This window comes from Mastomys coucha, unplaced genomic scaffold (genome assembly GCF_008632895.1).
Source record: "Mastomys coucha isolate ucsf_1 unplaced genomic scaffold, UCSF_Mcou_1 pScaffold6, whole genome shotgun sequence".
NCBI classification, from domain to species: Eukaryota; Metazoa; Chordata; class Mammalia; order Rodentia; family Muridae; genus Mastomys; species Mastomys coucha.
In genome coordinates, this window is record NW_022196912.1 from 70,636,238 (window position 1) to 70,652,748 (window position 16,511).

Below are 16,511 nucleotides of genomic sequence, written 5' to 3' on the forward strand. Positions count from 1 at the left end.
TTGGCTGTTCTGGAACTCACTATGTAGACCAGGCTGTCCTCGAACTCAGGAATCCGCCTGCCTCTGCCTCCTAAATGCTGGGATTAAAGGCTTGTGCCACCACCGCCCAGCAAGATTTTCTTTTTAATTATGTATATATGTATATGTTTGTGTGTAGGTATGGGTATGTGGGTGAAGGTGCCCATGGAGTACAGAAGAGGGCACTGGATGTCTTGGAGCTGGAGTTACAAGTCGTTGTGAGCTACCTGTGTAGGTGCTGGGAGCCCAGCTTTCATCTTCTGTAGGAACAGAACATGCTCAAAAGCCCCGAGCTGTCTGTCCAGCCTATGTTCTTAGGTTTTAATGGGAGCCAGGCTCTCATCAAATTGCATGTGTTGTGCGTCTCCCCTTCTAGTATTTATGTTGTTGTGATGTTAGAAAAAAAACTCAGCCTAGAAAATAACATAATTTACATAGATCATAATAGTAATTTGAACTAAAAGTCAATTTTTAAAGCACAAGTAAATCCTTTAAATGCATTTCGCAGTCTTACTTTTCCTATGATTATTTTTATTCTACCGCAGCTTGCATATTGCATGATCCATTTTTTTCTCTCAAACCTTGGTACTGAACAGATCCTTTGGGCACAGAATTTTAATACAGATTTTGGAAGATAAAAAAATTTGAAGAACCCCTGTGTGTGTTTGTGTGTGTGTGTGTGTGTGTGTGTGTGTGTGTGTGTGTCTGTGCCTGTTCGTGCATGTGTATGCATGAGCATGTGTCATGTCCCTGTCATGTCTCTCCCAATCCCTGTCAAATCCAGGGTTAGGCATGTGCCCGACCCCTGGAATATATCTCCAGTTGAGGGACTGTTTTTTAAAAGAGTTACAGAGTAAGCTATTATGAGGCATAAATGTTTTAAGTTTGCTTTAGAAGATTATCATCATCTACTTATCTAGTTCCTTGCTGTGTGACAATAACTGCATGCTGTAATTCTCTCTCACAGTTTAGCTGTTTCTTTGTTTTTTCTTTCTAGAGACTGTGTTTCTCTGTGTAGCCCTGGCTGTCCTGGCTGTCCTTGATCTGTAGACCAGGATGGCCTTGAATTTGAGATCCACCAGCCTCTGCTGGGATTAAAGGTGTGTGCTGCTGCCACCACCACCACCTGGCTATAGTTTGACCTTTATTTAATGAAAATTAAGATGCAGCTCAATTTGTGCCTCCACTATTTTGATGTGTTGCATGTATGTGATATAAAAACAGAAGGTGTAAAAATAGGACAGACCTGGTAATTAGCAGTTGCTGTCTTTGAGAGTTCATTATCTTTTCACTCATTTGCTCTTTCTCATTGACAGTAATCTGGAGAGGGAACCATAGCAGGGTGAGTGGCAGTCCAGTATTCCCTAAGATAAATGTAATGGGACTGGTTGGCTTTGTGTTGTTGTTAAGACAAGGTTTCACTGTGTAGCTTTGGCTGGCCTGGAACTCCTTATGTAGACAAACTCCAACTCAGATCTACCTGTCTCTGTCTCTATCTCTCAAGCGCTGCAAGTAAAGGTGTGCATTGCCATGCTGCCTAGCTATTAGTTGCTTTTTTATGTGATGGGGTAATCAGCCATGTGGCTCCTCCTCCTCCATCTTCTTTTTTTTTTTTGTTTTTTGTTTTTTTTTTGTTTTTTTGTTTTTTTTTGAGTTTCTCTGTGTAGCGCTGGCTGTCCTGGAACTCACTCTGTAGAGCAGGCTGGCCTCGAACTCAGACATCTGCCTGCCTCTGCCTCCCAAGTGCTGGCTCTTTTTTTTTTTTTTTTAAAGATTTAAAAAAAAAATTGTAATCATGTGTATGGTGTGTTTGGAGGCTAGAATGAGACAGGCATCAGATCCCCTGAAATTGGAGTTACAGGTAGTTGTGAACCATGAAACGGATTCTGAGAACTGAATTTGGGTCCTTCACAAGAGCAGTATTCACTCTTAACTTCTGAGACATCTTTTCAGCTCTGTATTTTTTTTTTCTTCACCCCAGGCTAGGTTTGAACCCTCATCATTTTTCCTGCATCAAATTCTCTAGTGCTGGGATTATAGTCATTTACCACCACAGCCATCATGCTAAAATTGTGAAGAGAGAATTCCAAGTGTGTTTTTTTGAATAATATTGATGCTTTATGAACATAGTCGTTTTTGGTGCTAAGTCCTCAAGAATTAATATAAAATCAATGAGTTATTACTTCATTGACTTTATTATTTCATTCATAGCTTTTAAGAAGATTGAAAAATAGGTAAACACTAGACGCTTTAGAGACTGTGGGAGTTTTAACTAACCTGACATCATATTAATTCTATAGTGGTAATTATTTTGGATAAAAACTGTTTATTTTTCCTTTAAGTTTTAATACAGATCTTGGATGTCCAGTTTCATATTAAAGCATTTTTTTTCCAGTTTGGACTAACTTCAGATTTATTTGAAACAGTTTTATCTTTTTTGTTTGTTTTTATTTTTGGGGGGTAGGGTCTCATATATCCCAGGCTGGCCTCAAACATGCTAAGTGGCATGTAGTCATAGCTAGTCTTAAACTCCTAATCCTCCTGCCTGTACCTCCCAAGCACTGGGATCCCAAGCATGTGCCTCCAGGCCTACCCTGAAGGTTTATCTTTGATATTTCCCTTCTTGTTTTTTTGTATTTACAGAAATGGATGATGAAGATTGTGAAAGGAGAAGGATGGAATGCTTAGATGAGATGTCCAACCTTGAGAAACAGTTTACAGATCTAAAAGATCAGTAAGTGTTATTAACTTCAGAAGGTCCTGGTTACTGAACCTCAGTGGCATCAGTTTTACTAGCACAAGAGCAATTACATCTGCTCTTGTGTTTCTGCTGTGTTCCTTTTGTGTTTTATGGGAACTGGCTGATCTGGTCTGAAGGAGGCTTCAGTTATTGTTTACCCGCAAGAGACCTCATTAGCTCAACAGGGTTTAGAGGCAAGTGAGGTTTTGGGGGTGGATGGAGATGACTTGCATGTGGATGCTGGTGATTCAAATGTTTCCATTGCTGCATGCTTGCTTCTGTCTGTGTTATTCATCCCCTTGTTAAGCAACTGGGTAAAGGTTTTCCCCTCTGGTACTAGAACTGGAACCTAGGGCCTTGTACATGATAAGAAAGTGCTCTGCCACTGAGCATTCCCCAGATTCCTCTTTGTATTTTTCCTTTTGAGACAGGGTCTTGCTAAGTTGCCTAGGCTGGCTAACCTTGAACTCACCTTGTAGCACAGGCTCCTTGAGCTTGTGATCCTTCTACCCTAGCTTCCAGTGTATCTGGGTTTACAGCTCTGTGCCATCAGGTCCAGCTAAGATACTGTTTTAAATTTTTTTTTCTCCTCTCTAAAATGTTCTTTAGAGTACTGTTTTAAATTTTGAGAATGAAAGTATTGCCCTGCAATTTCCTATCTGGTAATTTGATTTTATGTCTTAACATTGAGCAGTGTCTATTCTCCTCTTTCACGTGTGGTGCTTAATTTACTCCTTGTAACAGCCCTGCTATGTTGGAAGGTAGTCTTACTTCCATTTTACTTGTGAAGAAACCGATGCTCAGAGAAGTTTATTCATTCCCAAATTTTAGCAAAAAGTGGCAAATGAAGTCAGGCCTTTTGCTCTGGTGTTACATGTACATTCCACTGAAGGCACTTTTCTCTAAAGGAATTGCCAATCAGCTTTTCCTTATGAATACATTTTTAAAAGCTGTTTATGTGTGTGTATGTGGGTGTTTGCATGCATGTATATATCTACATCACATACATACATGTAGAGGCCAAAAGAGGGCATTGGATTCCTTGGGATTGGAATTATACATACTGTGAGTTACCATGTAAGTGCTGGGCATCAAATTAAGATCAGCCAGTGCTCTTAATGGATGAGCCATCTCTATGATCTCTGCATTGGTTCGTCTCCAGGTCGAGACCTTGAGTTCCTGCCCTGACTTCTCGGGATGTTGTACTACAAGCTGTAATATGAATTAAACCCTTTCTTCCCCAAGTTGCTTTTGGTCATGGTGTTTATCATAGTAGTAGAATTTCTGACCAAAATACCTTGAGATTGGATCTTGCTATGTCTCAAAGTTAATATTCTACTGCCTCCACTTCTTGAGCTCTGGGATTGCGAGTATCCACCATTATCCTCATTGAAGGCTTCTGAGGTTTGAGAGGAGATAGAATAGACTTAGTAGAATTAGCAGGCAGGACGGAGACAGGTTTGTTTTCCACATTAGTTCTGTTTATGCTATTTCTTCTCTTAACTTTTTTTTTTTTTTTGGTTTTTCGAGACAGGATTTCTCTGTGTAGTCCTGGCTGTCCTGGAACTCACTCTGTAGACCAGGCTGGCCTCAAACTTAGAAATCCACCTGCCTCTGCCTCCCAGGTGCTGGGATTAAAGGCATGCGCCACCACCGCCTGGCTCTCTTAACTTTCATTGGTGTTAGAGATGGATATATGAGTGTTATTTCTGCTAGTACAATGTATTAAAAAATATAAAGTTTATAATTTTGGCTTTGAAACACATGGTAACTTTTTTATTCTAGAGGTTTATATTATTGTAGCCTGTTTGATGTCATGTTTGTAATTTCATCCCTTAAGAGGCAGAAGCGGGACAGTTGGCTATTCTAGGTCAACCTAGACCACATAGTGAGACCCTTAAAACAGAAAAAAAAAGGGGGGGGCTGGCGAGATGGCTCAGCGGGTAGGAGTACTGACTGCTCTTCTGAAGGTCCTGAGTTCGGATCCCAGCAACCAAATGGTGGCTCACAACTGCCTGTAATGAGATCAGACACCCTCTTCTGGTGTGTCTGAAGACAGCTGCAGCAGTGTACTCATACACATAAAATAAATAAAATAAATCTCTTAAAAAAAACACATTAAAAAAAAAAAGAAAAAAGATTTCTACTGCTAATTTTAAATTAAAATTAGTTTGAGTTCATTTGGGCAACATAGAGAGTTCATCCAGTATCATTCTGGCAAACTGGTAGCAAATTTGTGTTTTTTATGTTTTTAAATAATTATTTTTGATCGGGGTGTTTGACTGGGGGATGGGTGTGCGCACACGAGAATGCAGGTGCCCATAAGAGGTCAGAAGTTGGATTTCCTGGAGCTGGAGTTAAAGGTAGTTGTGAGCCACCTGGCCTGAATGCTGGGAACCAAACTCAGGACCTCTCAAAGATCAAAGTCACCCATCATGAGCTGTTCTGAAGTCAGAATAAGCAAGCCATCCTTCCAACATATGAAGAATATGCATATGTATGTATGTTTGGGTTTTACTACTGTGAACAGACACCATGACCAAGGCAACTCTTTTAAGGACAACATGTAATTGGGGCTGGCTTAAAGGTTCAGAGGTTCATTCAAGTATCATTAAGGTGGGAGCATGGCAGCATCCAGGCAGGCATGGTATAGGAGGAGCTGAGAGTTCTACATCTTTATCTGAAGGCTACTAGTGGAATACTGACTTCCAGGCCACAGTGACACACCTACTCCAACAGACCACACTCTCTAATAGCGCCACTCTCTGGGCCAAACGTATATGCCACGCCCACTCGTCACATATACAACCATCACATTCACACATATGTATATATATTGCTTATGATAAATGTAATGAATGGAATAAAAGGAACTTGCAAAATAACTTGTCAATCTGCTTTGAATTTTTTTAGAACAAACTTAAAGTACCTCAAAACCAGAAGTTTTTCTGAAGTACAATGTATATAAGCAGTTTATGTAAACAGTTTCTTCCTAAGAACAAATAGTTGGTTTTTCTATTAAAGAATACCCTATGCCCTGCACTATAGGATTCTTTAAAAAATAAAATAAAAAACCAAAAACCAAAACAAAACAAAAAACCCCAGTGTTTCACATACTCAGTATTTTTGATAATCCAACTATTTCATCAACTGATAAAAGGTTTTTTTTCCTCCTGGTGTTGCTGATGACCTCATGCCTTGTACATTCTAGGTAAGTGTTATGTTGTTGAGCTACATTCCTAGCTCCAAGGTCAGCTGTCTTCCCCTCCCTTTTCTCTTTCCTACAGCATCTGTAAGCAAATTCATAAATAGACAATAAAGAACCCTTCCCACTTTTCATCCTTTTTAAAAGCATTTGTTTGTGTAGATTTTAATTATATAATACATATAATATTTATATATAACCTTATGTGTATGTGTTTTATCCACATATGTGCTTGTGTTCTATAGTGTGCAATGCCTGTGATGGCCATTCAAGGCCGTCAGATCCACTTAGACTGGTGTTAGGGTGGTTATTAGCCACCATATAGGTGCTGGGACTAGACTCTGGGTCCTCTGGTATTTATTTGTGTGTTTGTTTATATGTGTGGATGTATATGTATATGTGGTTGCACTTGTGCCCTGGTGCCTGTCAGGTAAAGTGGCAGGAGTCAGTTCTGTCTTTCTATCCTGTTGGTTCTGAGGATCAAATGCAGGTCATCAGTTTTGGTAGCAAATTCCTTTTACCCACTGAGCTGTCTCACTGGCCCAAGGTGTAGCTCAGGCTGCTCTCCAACTTATGGTCTCCCTGCTTCTTTCTGTCTTTTCAGAGTATCTTACCAGAAGGTGCCACCATGGCTGGCTTCTTTTTTCTGTTTTTATAGTTTGATTACATGGTAGTCCAGTCTGAGAGGAGCTCCCTGTATGGCCCAGGCTGGCCTCAAACTTAGTCTTTCTCTGCCTCTGTTAGTCGAATACAGGATTACAGCAGGCTTGTGCGTTGCTATGCTTAGCTTCCTTTTTCATTTCTCCATCCAATAACTCATTTTATTTCACTGTTCATTTCTAGTAGAGTTGCGAGTAGCAGGTTATGGGCTCTGATCACTTACCCCCCCACCATCAGTGTGCCTTCTTTGTTTTGTAAACACTGATAGGATCCATACATATTTACTCTCACTTGTAATCTTAGCACTCAGGAGGTTGAGGCAGGAGACTAACTTGGGCTACATAGTGAGTTTTAGACTATATTGGATAATATAGTGAGACCCATCTCAAAATACCAGAAATAATAAGCAAGTAAAAATTAAACAGGTTGAATATGGTACTGTAATTTTTCAGGTAAGATGGGTAACAACCAAATTATTAGAAGTGATTTCCTTGTTTCTTCTAAGCTAATATTTAAATAACCTTTTTCTTTGAGAATTGACTTATTATTGTTCAATTAAGTAAAAGTTGGGAGTGCCAAAGTAGTTATTTCAAGTTTTTTTTTCTTTTCTTTTTTTTTTTTTGAGATGGTTCTTGCTGTGTCCAGTCTTGCCCAGTGAGGTTCTTGCCTCATTCCCTTCCGCCCAAGTAGCTTTAGACAACAAAGACCACTGGGTCTGAATTTTAATTGCATTTTTTGTTGTGACTAAAGAGTGACACTGATTACAAAACAAACAAACCAACCCTGGACTGGTGTCTGTTTAATATTCTGATGCTCATAAGTGAGTTTTCTGACTGCAGTCAGGGTAAGAACACATCTGCTAGCTTATCGGAGCATGAGCTCTGTTAGGAAATGATAATGCACGGGAGCGGCAAGTAGCTTGTCTTTGTTGGAAAGTTTTAATTAATGTCTTCATTTTTGCTTTGTTAAGACTTTATAAAGAGCGGTTGAGTCAGGTAGATGCAAAACTCCAAGAAGTCATCGCTGGAAAAGCGCCAGAGTATCTGGAACCACTGGCGACCTTACAAGAAAACATGCAGATTCGCACAAAGGTAGCAGGTAGGCATGTTTGTCATTTTGTGCACTTTGTGATACTTTGATTTTGTGGCATTGTATGGGCGAATATGTTGCAGATGGCCTAGGTCCAGGTAGCTGCCACCTGCCATGATACAACAGACAACGGCTTACAGCCCTAGGCTGCCTGTGGCTTGGCATCGCGTCTACACATCTGGAGGTAACTGTTCTCCAAGTCCATGGGGCCCATGTGCTCGGTCACGCTCCCTATATTATGCTGCCTTGTTCTCTGTAAGATTCACTTGAGCATCTGCCTGGTGGGAGCACTCTCAATGTGGACTGCTTTGTTCTGAGTTTACACAGTTAAGTCTTCCCTGAAAAGCTTTGGATTCAGAATAGTTTGAATATAATGGTTTTGACTGAGTAAAGAATCCATTTCTTGCTTTAATTATGTGTGAATGATGAAACCAAGAGTTTATTGTCTGGCTCCCTTTCTGTTAGAAATCTAAGAAAAGGATTGTGCTTTTATTTTGCTCATTCTCGAGTGAACATTTAGGAGTATTCTTGGGAGTATGAGATAGAACCAAAGGTAGTCATGCGGCTGCTGCTTCTTAGCTCATGAACTCTTAATTTTTATTTCTTTTATATAGGTTTTAATTCTTTTTTTTTAAGGATAAAGTTAGTGACTTTATCATTTGTGACTTTCTTATTGTGCCATCTTATAAACTATGGTGTAGGCAGACTGTAGGGAAGTTGTGATGGCTGACTCTTTATTGCCAATATAACCACATAATCTTTGTGCTTGGTTTCAGGAATCTATAGAGAACTCTGCTTAGAGTCTGTGAAGAACAAGTACGAATGTGAAATCCAGGCATCTCGCCAGCATTGTGAGGTACTGTCATTCTGTCTAACGTTCAAGCTGACTGCATCTCTTTAGGTCTTTTCTGAATGTAGTCGCTTAAAAAGTAAATAAAATAAGGGAAACAAAAATTCAGTAATACTTTAGCTCATCCCTTGATAAATTTAAAAAGTGCAGTTGTCCTGGAAGCTGTACTAGAAACAGGACCCAAAGGAACACAAGAAAGTGGGATAATTTCAGAAGATTTGCCACTGTTACTTTTAAAGAATGGATTTGCATTTATGGTACTAGGAGCTGACCCTAGAGTCCTGTGTATAATTGGCACAGGCAAGTGCTGTACCACCGGGCTGCAGGCGTCGTCTGTGACTGTTATGTTAGAGAGCTAGGTAGTGATCGTGCCATCAGACAACTGAGATGATAGTGTAATCACACAACATAGAACTGTAGGCTTTACACTTTTAGTATATGACATGGTGCAGCTAGAACACTGGGCTATAGAGTAAAGTTCTGACTGGTTTGGTCATTGGTCTACATTTTGAAGCGGTATTCCCTATGTGAAGGAAATACAAGTACGTTTTCTTTAAGTTGTGTTTATCTTGAATAGTGTTTAAGAACATCATGCTAATTGTGCAAATAACTTTTTGTAGGATTTAGATATCTTTAAAAGGCTGCAACAGGACTAAGTAAGGGGACAAGTTTTAGAATGACCCCTAATTATAATTAAACATATTTTATTATTTTATGTATATGTATGTTTTGTGTGAGTATATATGTGTGTGTGTGTGTGTGTGTGTGTGTGTGTGTGTACCTATGTGTGCCTGGTACCCTCAGAGGCTGGAAGAAGGCATTGGATCCTCTTGAACTGATGTTACAGATGGTTGTGAGCTACCATGTGGGTGCTGGGGAATCTAACCTGGGTCTTTTGCAAGACCAGCATGTGCTTTTAACACTGAACCAGCCTCAAACCCTCTTTATTTTAATATTCCATATCTGAATAGGTATAAAAACAATGGATGTTACTGTTTTTTTTTTTGTTTGTTTGTTTGTTTTTTTGTTTGTTTTTTTGGTTTTTCGAGACAGGGTTTTTCTGTGTAGCTCTGGCTGTCCTAGAACTCACTCTGTAGACCAGGCTGGCCTCAAACTCAGAAATCCGCCTATCTCTGCCTTCTGCGTGCTGGGATTAAAGGCGTGCGCCACCACTGCCCAGCTTGCTTTTTTTTTTTAAAGACAGGATTTCAATATATATCCATAGCTAGTCTGGAACTCGATATGTAGAGTGCCTAGGGACTCGCAGAGATTTCTGCCTCTGTCTCTGGAGTGCTGGAATTAAAAGTACATGCCACCATACCCAGACTACTATTGTTCACCCCCCAACCCCCACTCCTTGAGGCAGGGCTTACTACGTAGTTCAGGCTGGCCTTGAATTCTCCATCCTCCTACACCTCTGTTCTCTAAAGATAGTAAGAACAGGTGTGCCACCATGCCAAACACATTGCTAATATCTTGTTTATTTTATTTTAGATGTTTCATTCCTTTTTTATAAGTGAAATTTGTTTTCAAAGTTTAGAACCATCTTTGATTTGATTTCAGAATATATAAGACAAATTAGGAATAATTGATATTTCCAGTGCTGTAGAAATAGGTATTTAAGACTTGAACTGTCACTTTTTTGGTTTTTTGAGACAGGGTTTCTCTGTATGTATAGCTCTGGCTGTCCTGGAACTTACTCTGTAGACCAGGCTGGCCTTGAACTCAGAAATCCTCTTGCTACCAAGTGCTGGGATTAAAGACGTGTGCCACCACCACCTGGCATTGAACTGTCACTTTTACGAGTGTCAATTATGTTTGAGTTTATGATTCAAAAATGTTTATTTTTGTTTTATCTGTGGGGTGTTTGCTTGCTATGTACCAAGTGTGTGCAGTGTCTGAGGAGGCCAGAAGAGGGCATTGGATGCTCTTGAGCTGGCGTTACAGTGGTGGTTAGGGCTACCCACTGCTGGTGCTGGGTGGGTGCGCTGTACTCATTTTCTTTAGTGCAGTACTTCCTTGGGCTTTCCTGGACTTTGTGATCTTTAGTTTTTGTGATACTACAGACTGGACCAAGGGCCCTGCTTACCAATATTTAAGGGCAAGGTTTTGTAAATTTGGAAGAAATATTACTGCTGCTGTATTTTTTTTATTGAACTCTGTTGGGGAGTGTACAATTTTGATAAGTCCCATTATTGGTGATGTTATTGTAGTCACTTGATTGGACTTGTAGCTTTTGCTAAGTAAACTTATTTTTTCCTGCCCTGATAGATTTGTAATTTGAGGAGAATTACTTTGAAACTGTGCAAGTTTCAAAGTATCTTATTTCTCTTAACAACTTTCCATTTTCATATATTTGTTTGCATTAATATGACATCATTGCCTCAACAGTCATAGAGATATGCCTGTCTCTGCCTCCCAAGTGCTATCATGCCTGGCTAGTTTTTGTTTTATTTATTTATTTGTTTGTTTGTTTATTTATTTTTGGTCTACTTCCTAAGGGAAATAAAATATAAAATTTTTATACATGTTAATGGATTAATTAACCCTTGTCTTTCCTCTCCTCCCTTCTTACTCCTCCTCCTTCTCTTCTTCATTTTCTTCCTAAAAACATTCTTTATACTAGTGTGTTTAAAATATCAGTTCATGGCTTGAGTGATCTTGCCTTAGCCTCCCAGCTATCTGGGGCTGCATGTGTGAGCTCCCAAGCCCAACTAGGACTATCTTCTCAACAAAATTTGAGAATGGTGTGCACCATGTTTGCTGACGGATCTGTAGTTCCCGACCCAATCCTCTTGTGTGACTGCATGTGTATGCCAACTGCAGCCTTCTATGCCATTCCCTGGCTTATGGTAACCCCCATTCTGTTCTCTACTTGAGTGTGTTAGATTGATTTGCATAGCCATGCAAGAGCTTTGTGGTATCTTTCTCCTGTTTCTGACTTATTTGCATATGTCTTCCAGGCCACCTATGTTATCACAAATGACAGGACTTCCTTTTTTAAGGTTCAAAAGTATTTCATTGCATATATACATCATTTAATTACCCTTGCAGTTGTCTAGGACTAGACTGTACAATCACTGATTGTACAATCACAATATTAGCTGTTGTGAATAGTGCTACAACAATCTGCAAGGGAATGCAAATATCCCATGCACATAATGATTTCAGGGTTTTTTTTAATGAATAACCTAAAATTGGAATGACCATGCTCTATGGTATTTCTGTTTTCTGTCTTGTTTGGTAAGTATTTTACCACAGAGTTATATTTGTAGCCCGTGGGGTTTTTGATTGTTTGTTTTTGTCTTACTGTTTATTATAAGATGGTTTTGAACTTACGATCTCTTACCTCTGCTTTCTGAGTGCTGGACTGCTATGCCATCTCTCTTAAAAATAAAACAAGTTTTAATTTTATAATTGAAAAAGTCTATACATTTATGCTGTATATCATGATATTCTGATAATATGCATTGAGAGGTAATTAAAAATCCAAGTTAACTTACCTGTCTTGAGTTCCTTTTCTGTTGCTGTGACAAATCAGCATGACTAAGGCAACTTATAAAAGAAAGCATTTAATTGGGCTTATATTTCCAGAGAGTTAAGAGTCCATGATAGTGGCAGGAACAATTGAGAGCTCACATCTTGATCCATAAGTAGGAGGCCGAAATAAAACACCTGGGGAATGATGTCAGTCCTTTGAAACCTCAAAGTCTGCCCCCAGTGACACACCTCCTTTGATGAGGCCATCCCCCCTAATCCTTCTCAAGCAGTTCCACCAACTGGATACAAAGTATTCAAACCTGTGAGTCTTTGGGGGGGGGGGGGAGGAGCATTCTCACTCTGACCACTGCAGTATTGTCTTATAACAACTTCCAAGTACACAGTGTGTTACTATACCAGTAGCCACCACTGCTGTGCAGTAGATGCAGAACCTATTTCTCTTATCCAAGCTTTGTATCTTTTGGTCAGCAAGTCCTATTCCCTTCCCATCCCCATGCCTAGTGACTCCCAGTCTACCCTCTGTTGCTCTGAGTTCCAGTTATTATTACTTTATTTCTTTTAAGTCCATATGAAAGAAAGATCCTGCAGTGTTTTTTTTTTTTCTCTACCTGGTTTGTTTTACTCAGAATAAGGTTCATCCATGTCACAAATAACAGGGTTTTGTTCTTTGTGAAAGCTAAATTATATCCCCATTGTTTTTATATTTATATTTTGTATGCATCACATTTTCTTTATTCATTCATCAATAGGTGGTCCATTATGTTGGTTATGTCATAGCTTGGGCATTGTGAATAATGCTGCAGTGACTATGGGCATACATTCACCTCTCTGAAATACTTCATTGTCTTCTGCTTTGGCTTTTGAGACGGTTCTCACCTGTAGACAAAGAAGCCCTTGAACTGTTGTCTAGCTTGTACCTTCCTGGTCTTCTTGTGTACTTGCCACCACCTTGCTTCTGTTGTCATCTCTGGCTATTGTCAGTAGATTTCAAACATCCATCTTCCTTCCCCTCTCTTCCCTTCTCCCTTTCCCTGTCTCCCAGTCTTTTTCTCCCTTCCTCTCACTTTCCCTCAAAACAGTCTCACTATGTAGCCTTGGCTAGCCTGGAACTTATGTGACCTCCAACTCACAGAGATCTTCGTGCCTTTACCTCGCAAGTGCTGAGTGGCAGGAACATGCCGTTATGCACAGCTAATGAGGTTGAAAGATTTCCAATATCTCTTTGCATTTCTGTAAGTTTCTATTTAGTCATACTCATTTATGGTTTTTATGTTTAATGAATAATCAACTACTGTAAAAAAATTGTAAAAAATCTGAAAATGGCAAAGTTCTAGGACATTTTAGAAGATGAAATAAAAATGAAAGTGAACTTAGTTTTAAAAGAGTTATTTATTTTTGTGTATATGTGTGGGTGCTTTTGCTCGTGTGTGTGTGTGTGTGTGTGTGTGTGTGTGTGTGTGTGTGTGTGCGCAGTGCATGTGGAGACCAGAAGGTGGCATCAGATTCCTTGGAACTGGAGTTAACAGGTGGTAGGGAGCTGCTGTGGGTGCTGGAACCAAACCCATGTCCCCTCTAAGAGCTGTGAGCACTCCTAGCCTGTGAACCACTTCTAACCTTTGAATGCAATAGAACTTAACACTTTGAATGCAATAGAAGTGTCTAATGTTTATATTTATATTATCATTTTAATCCTTACTGTAACGTTATGAGGTAGGGATTATTTTAAGCTTATGAAACCGAGAGGCTAACTGGCTTGCTCAGTGTCACACAATTGATGATAAGCAGAACTAGAATTGGAGTTCTTTGTTCTTTTTCCTTCATGTACGTTGTTATTAATTCTGAATTTTGTCAGAGTTTTTTGTCTGCTTATTTTGTAGTTCTTTTAATTGAGTTACATAGAAGTAACTGAGTCAAGAGGAGAAAGGTGGAAGACATTGTGCCGATTGTCTCTGTCTGCTTGAGTAGCTGCAGAGAGATTTGAGGCTAGACATGTGCAGATGGGTGTACACAGAGAAAGTACACTGCCTTACTGAGGATGGAGGCAGCAGATAGGCTGGATCAAGTTAAAGAAGGCAGTGCGTGTGTAGAGTACTAGGGTCACACTTGGAAAAGGCACTACAGGGCCTGCAGTGACTACTTGACAGCAGGCCTAGGGATATGGCTCAGTTATTAGAATGCACAAAGCCCTGTGCACCCCATAAAACTCAGTATAGTGGTAGCATATGCCTGCAATCCAGCACTTAAAATCCTGAAAACAATTTGAACACACACACAAACACACACACACACAGAGGGGAAGGTGGAAGAGGAGAGAGAGAGAGAGAGAGAGAGAGAGAGAGAGAGAGAGAGAGAGAGAGAGAGAGAGAGAGAGAAAGAGAGAGAGAGAGAGAGACGGACAAACAGATTGATTTAGTAGCAGGTGGGAATCAGGAATCAGAGGCCTTTAGAGTCAGTCAGTCTGGCTTCTGGTTCTTGAGATTTGTGAGAGGTCTTCAGGGTTCTGATCTTTTTGGTCAACAAGCACCTAGGTGTGGATACCAGAACCATGTAGAAGCCACATATATATAGCGGTAGTGGGGAGCTGTGACCTCAGTAATGGGCAAAGGTGATAAAGACAGGCAGATCTCTGGAGCCTTCTGACCGTGCAGTGCAGCCTAGTTGGAGAGCTCCAGGTTCAGTGAGAAACCTAGTTTCAAAATCTAAGCTGGAAGGAGATTGAAGAAGACCCCTGACTTCCGCCTCTAGCCTCCATGTGCAGACACTCATGTGTACATGCACTGGCATGCGCATGCACACACAGGAACACATAGACGTAGACAAGCTAAAGTGAAAAGTTTGCTTTTCATTTGTAAGCGTAGTAAATGTCTACTGATAAAATTTGAAAAGTAAGTCCAAAGAAGGAACTGAAATCATACTTTACCATGCAGAGATAATCATCGTTAATAAGTGAACATATTTGTATATATTTTACAGCCTGGCAGGGATGCTTCTGAACAACTCTTCAGTATCCGAATAGATTTTCAAGCTGAGTTTCTTGTACATGCTGTGGTTCTAAATACTCTTTGAATGTTTGTTTCTGGCAGGTTCCATGTACACATCCCTCGGAAGGCATAGGCTTATAGTGAAAACAAGCAGCATGCTGTCCTCTTTCTAAACGCAGCATCTCGGTGACAGCTTTCTGTGACATTTAGGTGTTAATTCCCTTCTGGAATTAGCTTCACATCTCTATCACTTTTAGACATGGTTAGCTTGTTGGCAGAAGCCAAGAATTCCGTGAGCTTCTTCATTCCATTCTTCTTATATCCTTGTTTCATAGTTTTTGGTTTTGCCCTAATCATAAATATTGTTCCTGAGCCCAGAGTTATGGTCTCCTACTGACTTTTTCTGTGGTACAAATAACACATGTCTACCATGTCCCTATGTGGAGAGGTTGATAATAACTATATTTAAAGAAAACTGTTTTTGTAATTGGTATTTACATTTAACCAGCCAGGTGGTGAGTTAGAGTCTACTTCAACTTTTCTTGTACATTTGGTTTCCACTATGGGAACTAATGATGCCTTCACTTATGCTGGCTTTGCCTCTTCGGGACCGAGAATGAACACTGGGTTCTGCGCATGTTGGTCAGGCGCGCCACCCTGAGCCGGGTCCCTGGCCCTCTGCTTACTCTTGTTTTTAAGGACACTTATTTGGTCACCTTGAACTCACCTGGTGGTCCAGGCTGAATTTGTGTAAGTGTGTTACCAGGCGTAACTTACCTGCTTTCTTTTCTGTTCTTCTCAGGGCTTCCCACAGATCTGTGAGTCTCTGGAGTTGTTGCTTTTAAAGTGCTTGTTACTATAATGGGGTGCCGAGGGTTATCTAGGGAGTTTGCTGAGCTTATTAGTTTTGACAAAGAATTGAACATCTGTGAAGGACCAAGCCACCAGGAGCATAATAAAGTGTCTGTTTCATTCGTTTGGGATGGGAGAGGCCCTAAGGCTTGGAGTCTGCTACCTGGAGCTGGCTTAGGGCCCCTAGGACCTCCTCTTCCCCCTGTTGATCTTGTTTTACCTGGCCCCATACCTTCCTATTGTTTCTTTGCACTGTTTTCTAGGACAAGAAGCCATTATCTCAGGGAGCTTGCCTTGGCTTTCTCTGCCTGTGTTCTAATCCCTACTCACTTCTCTAATAAACTCAAGGGAAGTCTAAATAAACATGAGGCCTGTGGTCCACCTTTAGTTATGTTAGCTTTAAGTCCTGTCCTGGAAAGGTCACACCAGCTTCTTATGTTAGGGTGAACGGAAAAGATGGTCTTACTGTGGTTGGCGCTGTCTGCTTCTGAAGCCCCAATGCTGTTGTAGCTTTGTATCACCAGTAAAGTACTGCCCCCTGAGAGCAAGCCCCCTAGCTCCCTGCCCTCCTGAGAGCAAGCCCCCTGCCTCCTGAGAGCAATCCCCCTAGCTCCC

At 40.4% G+C, this 16,511-nt stretch overlaps 1 protein-coding gene across 1 annotated transcript in view; it reads left to right on the forward strand.

The window, feature by feature from the left end:
• Brms1l (BRMS1 like transcriptional repressor) overlaps positions 1-16,511 on the forward strand; it is a 33,407-nt gene that overhangs the window by 2,404 nt on the left and 14,492 nt on the right. Inside the window, exons 2-4 of the mRNA XM_031356128.1 lie at positions 2,662-2,752; positions 7,594-7,721; positions 8,489-8,568. Coding sequence (XP_031211988.1) covers positions 2,662-2,752; positions 7,594-7,721; positions 8,489-8,568 — 299 coding nt within the window. The remainder of the gene's footprint in view (positions 1-2,661; positions 2,753-7,593; positions 7,722-8,488; positions 8,569-16,511) is intronic.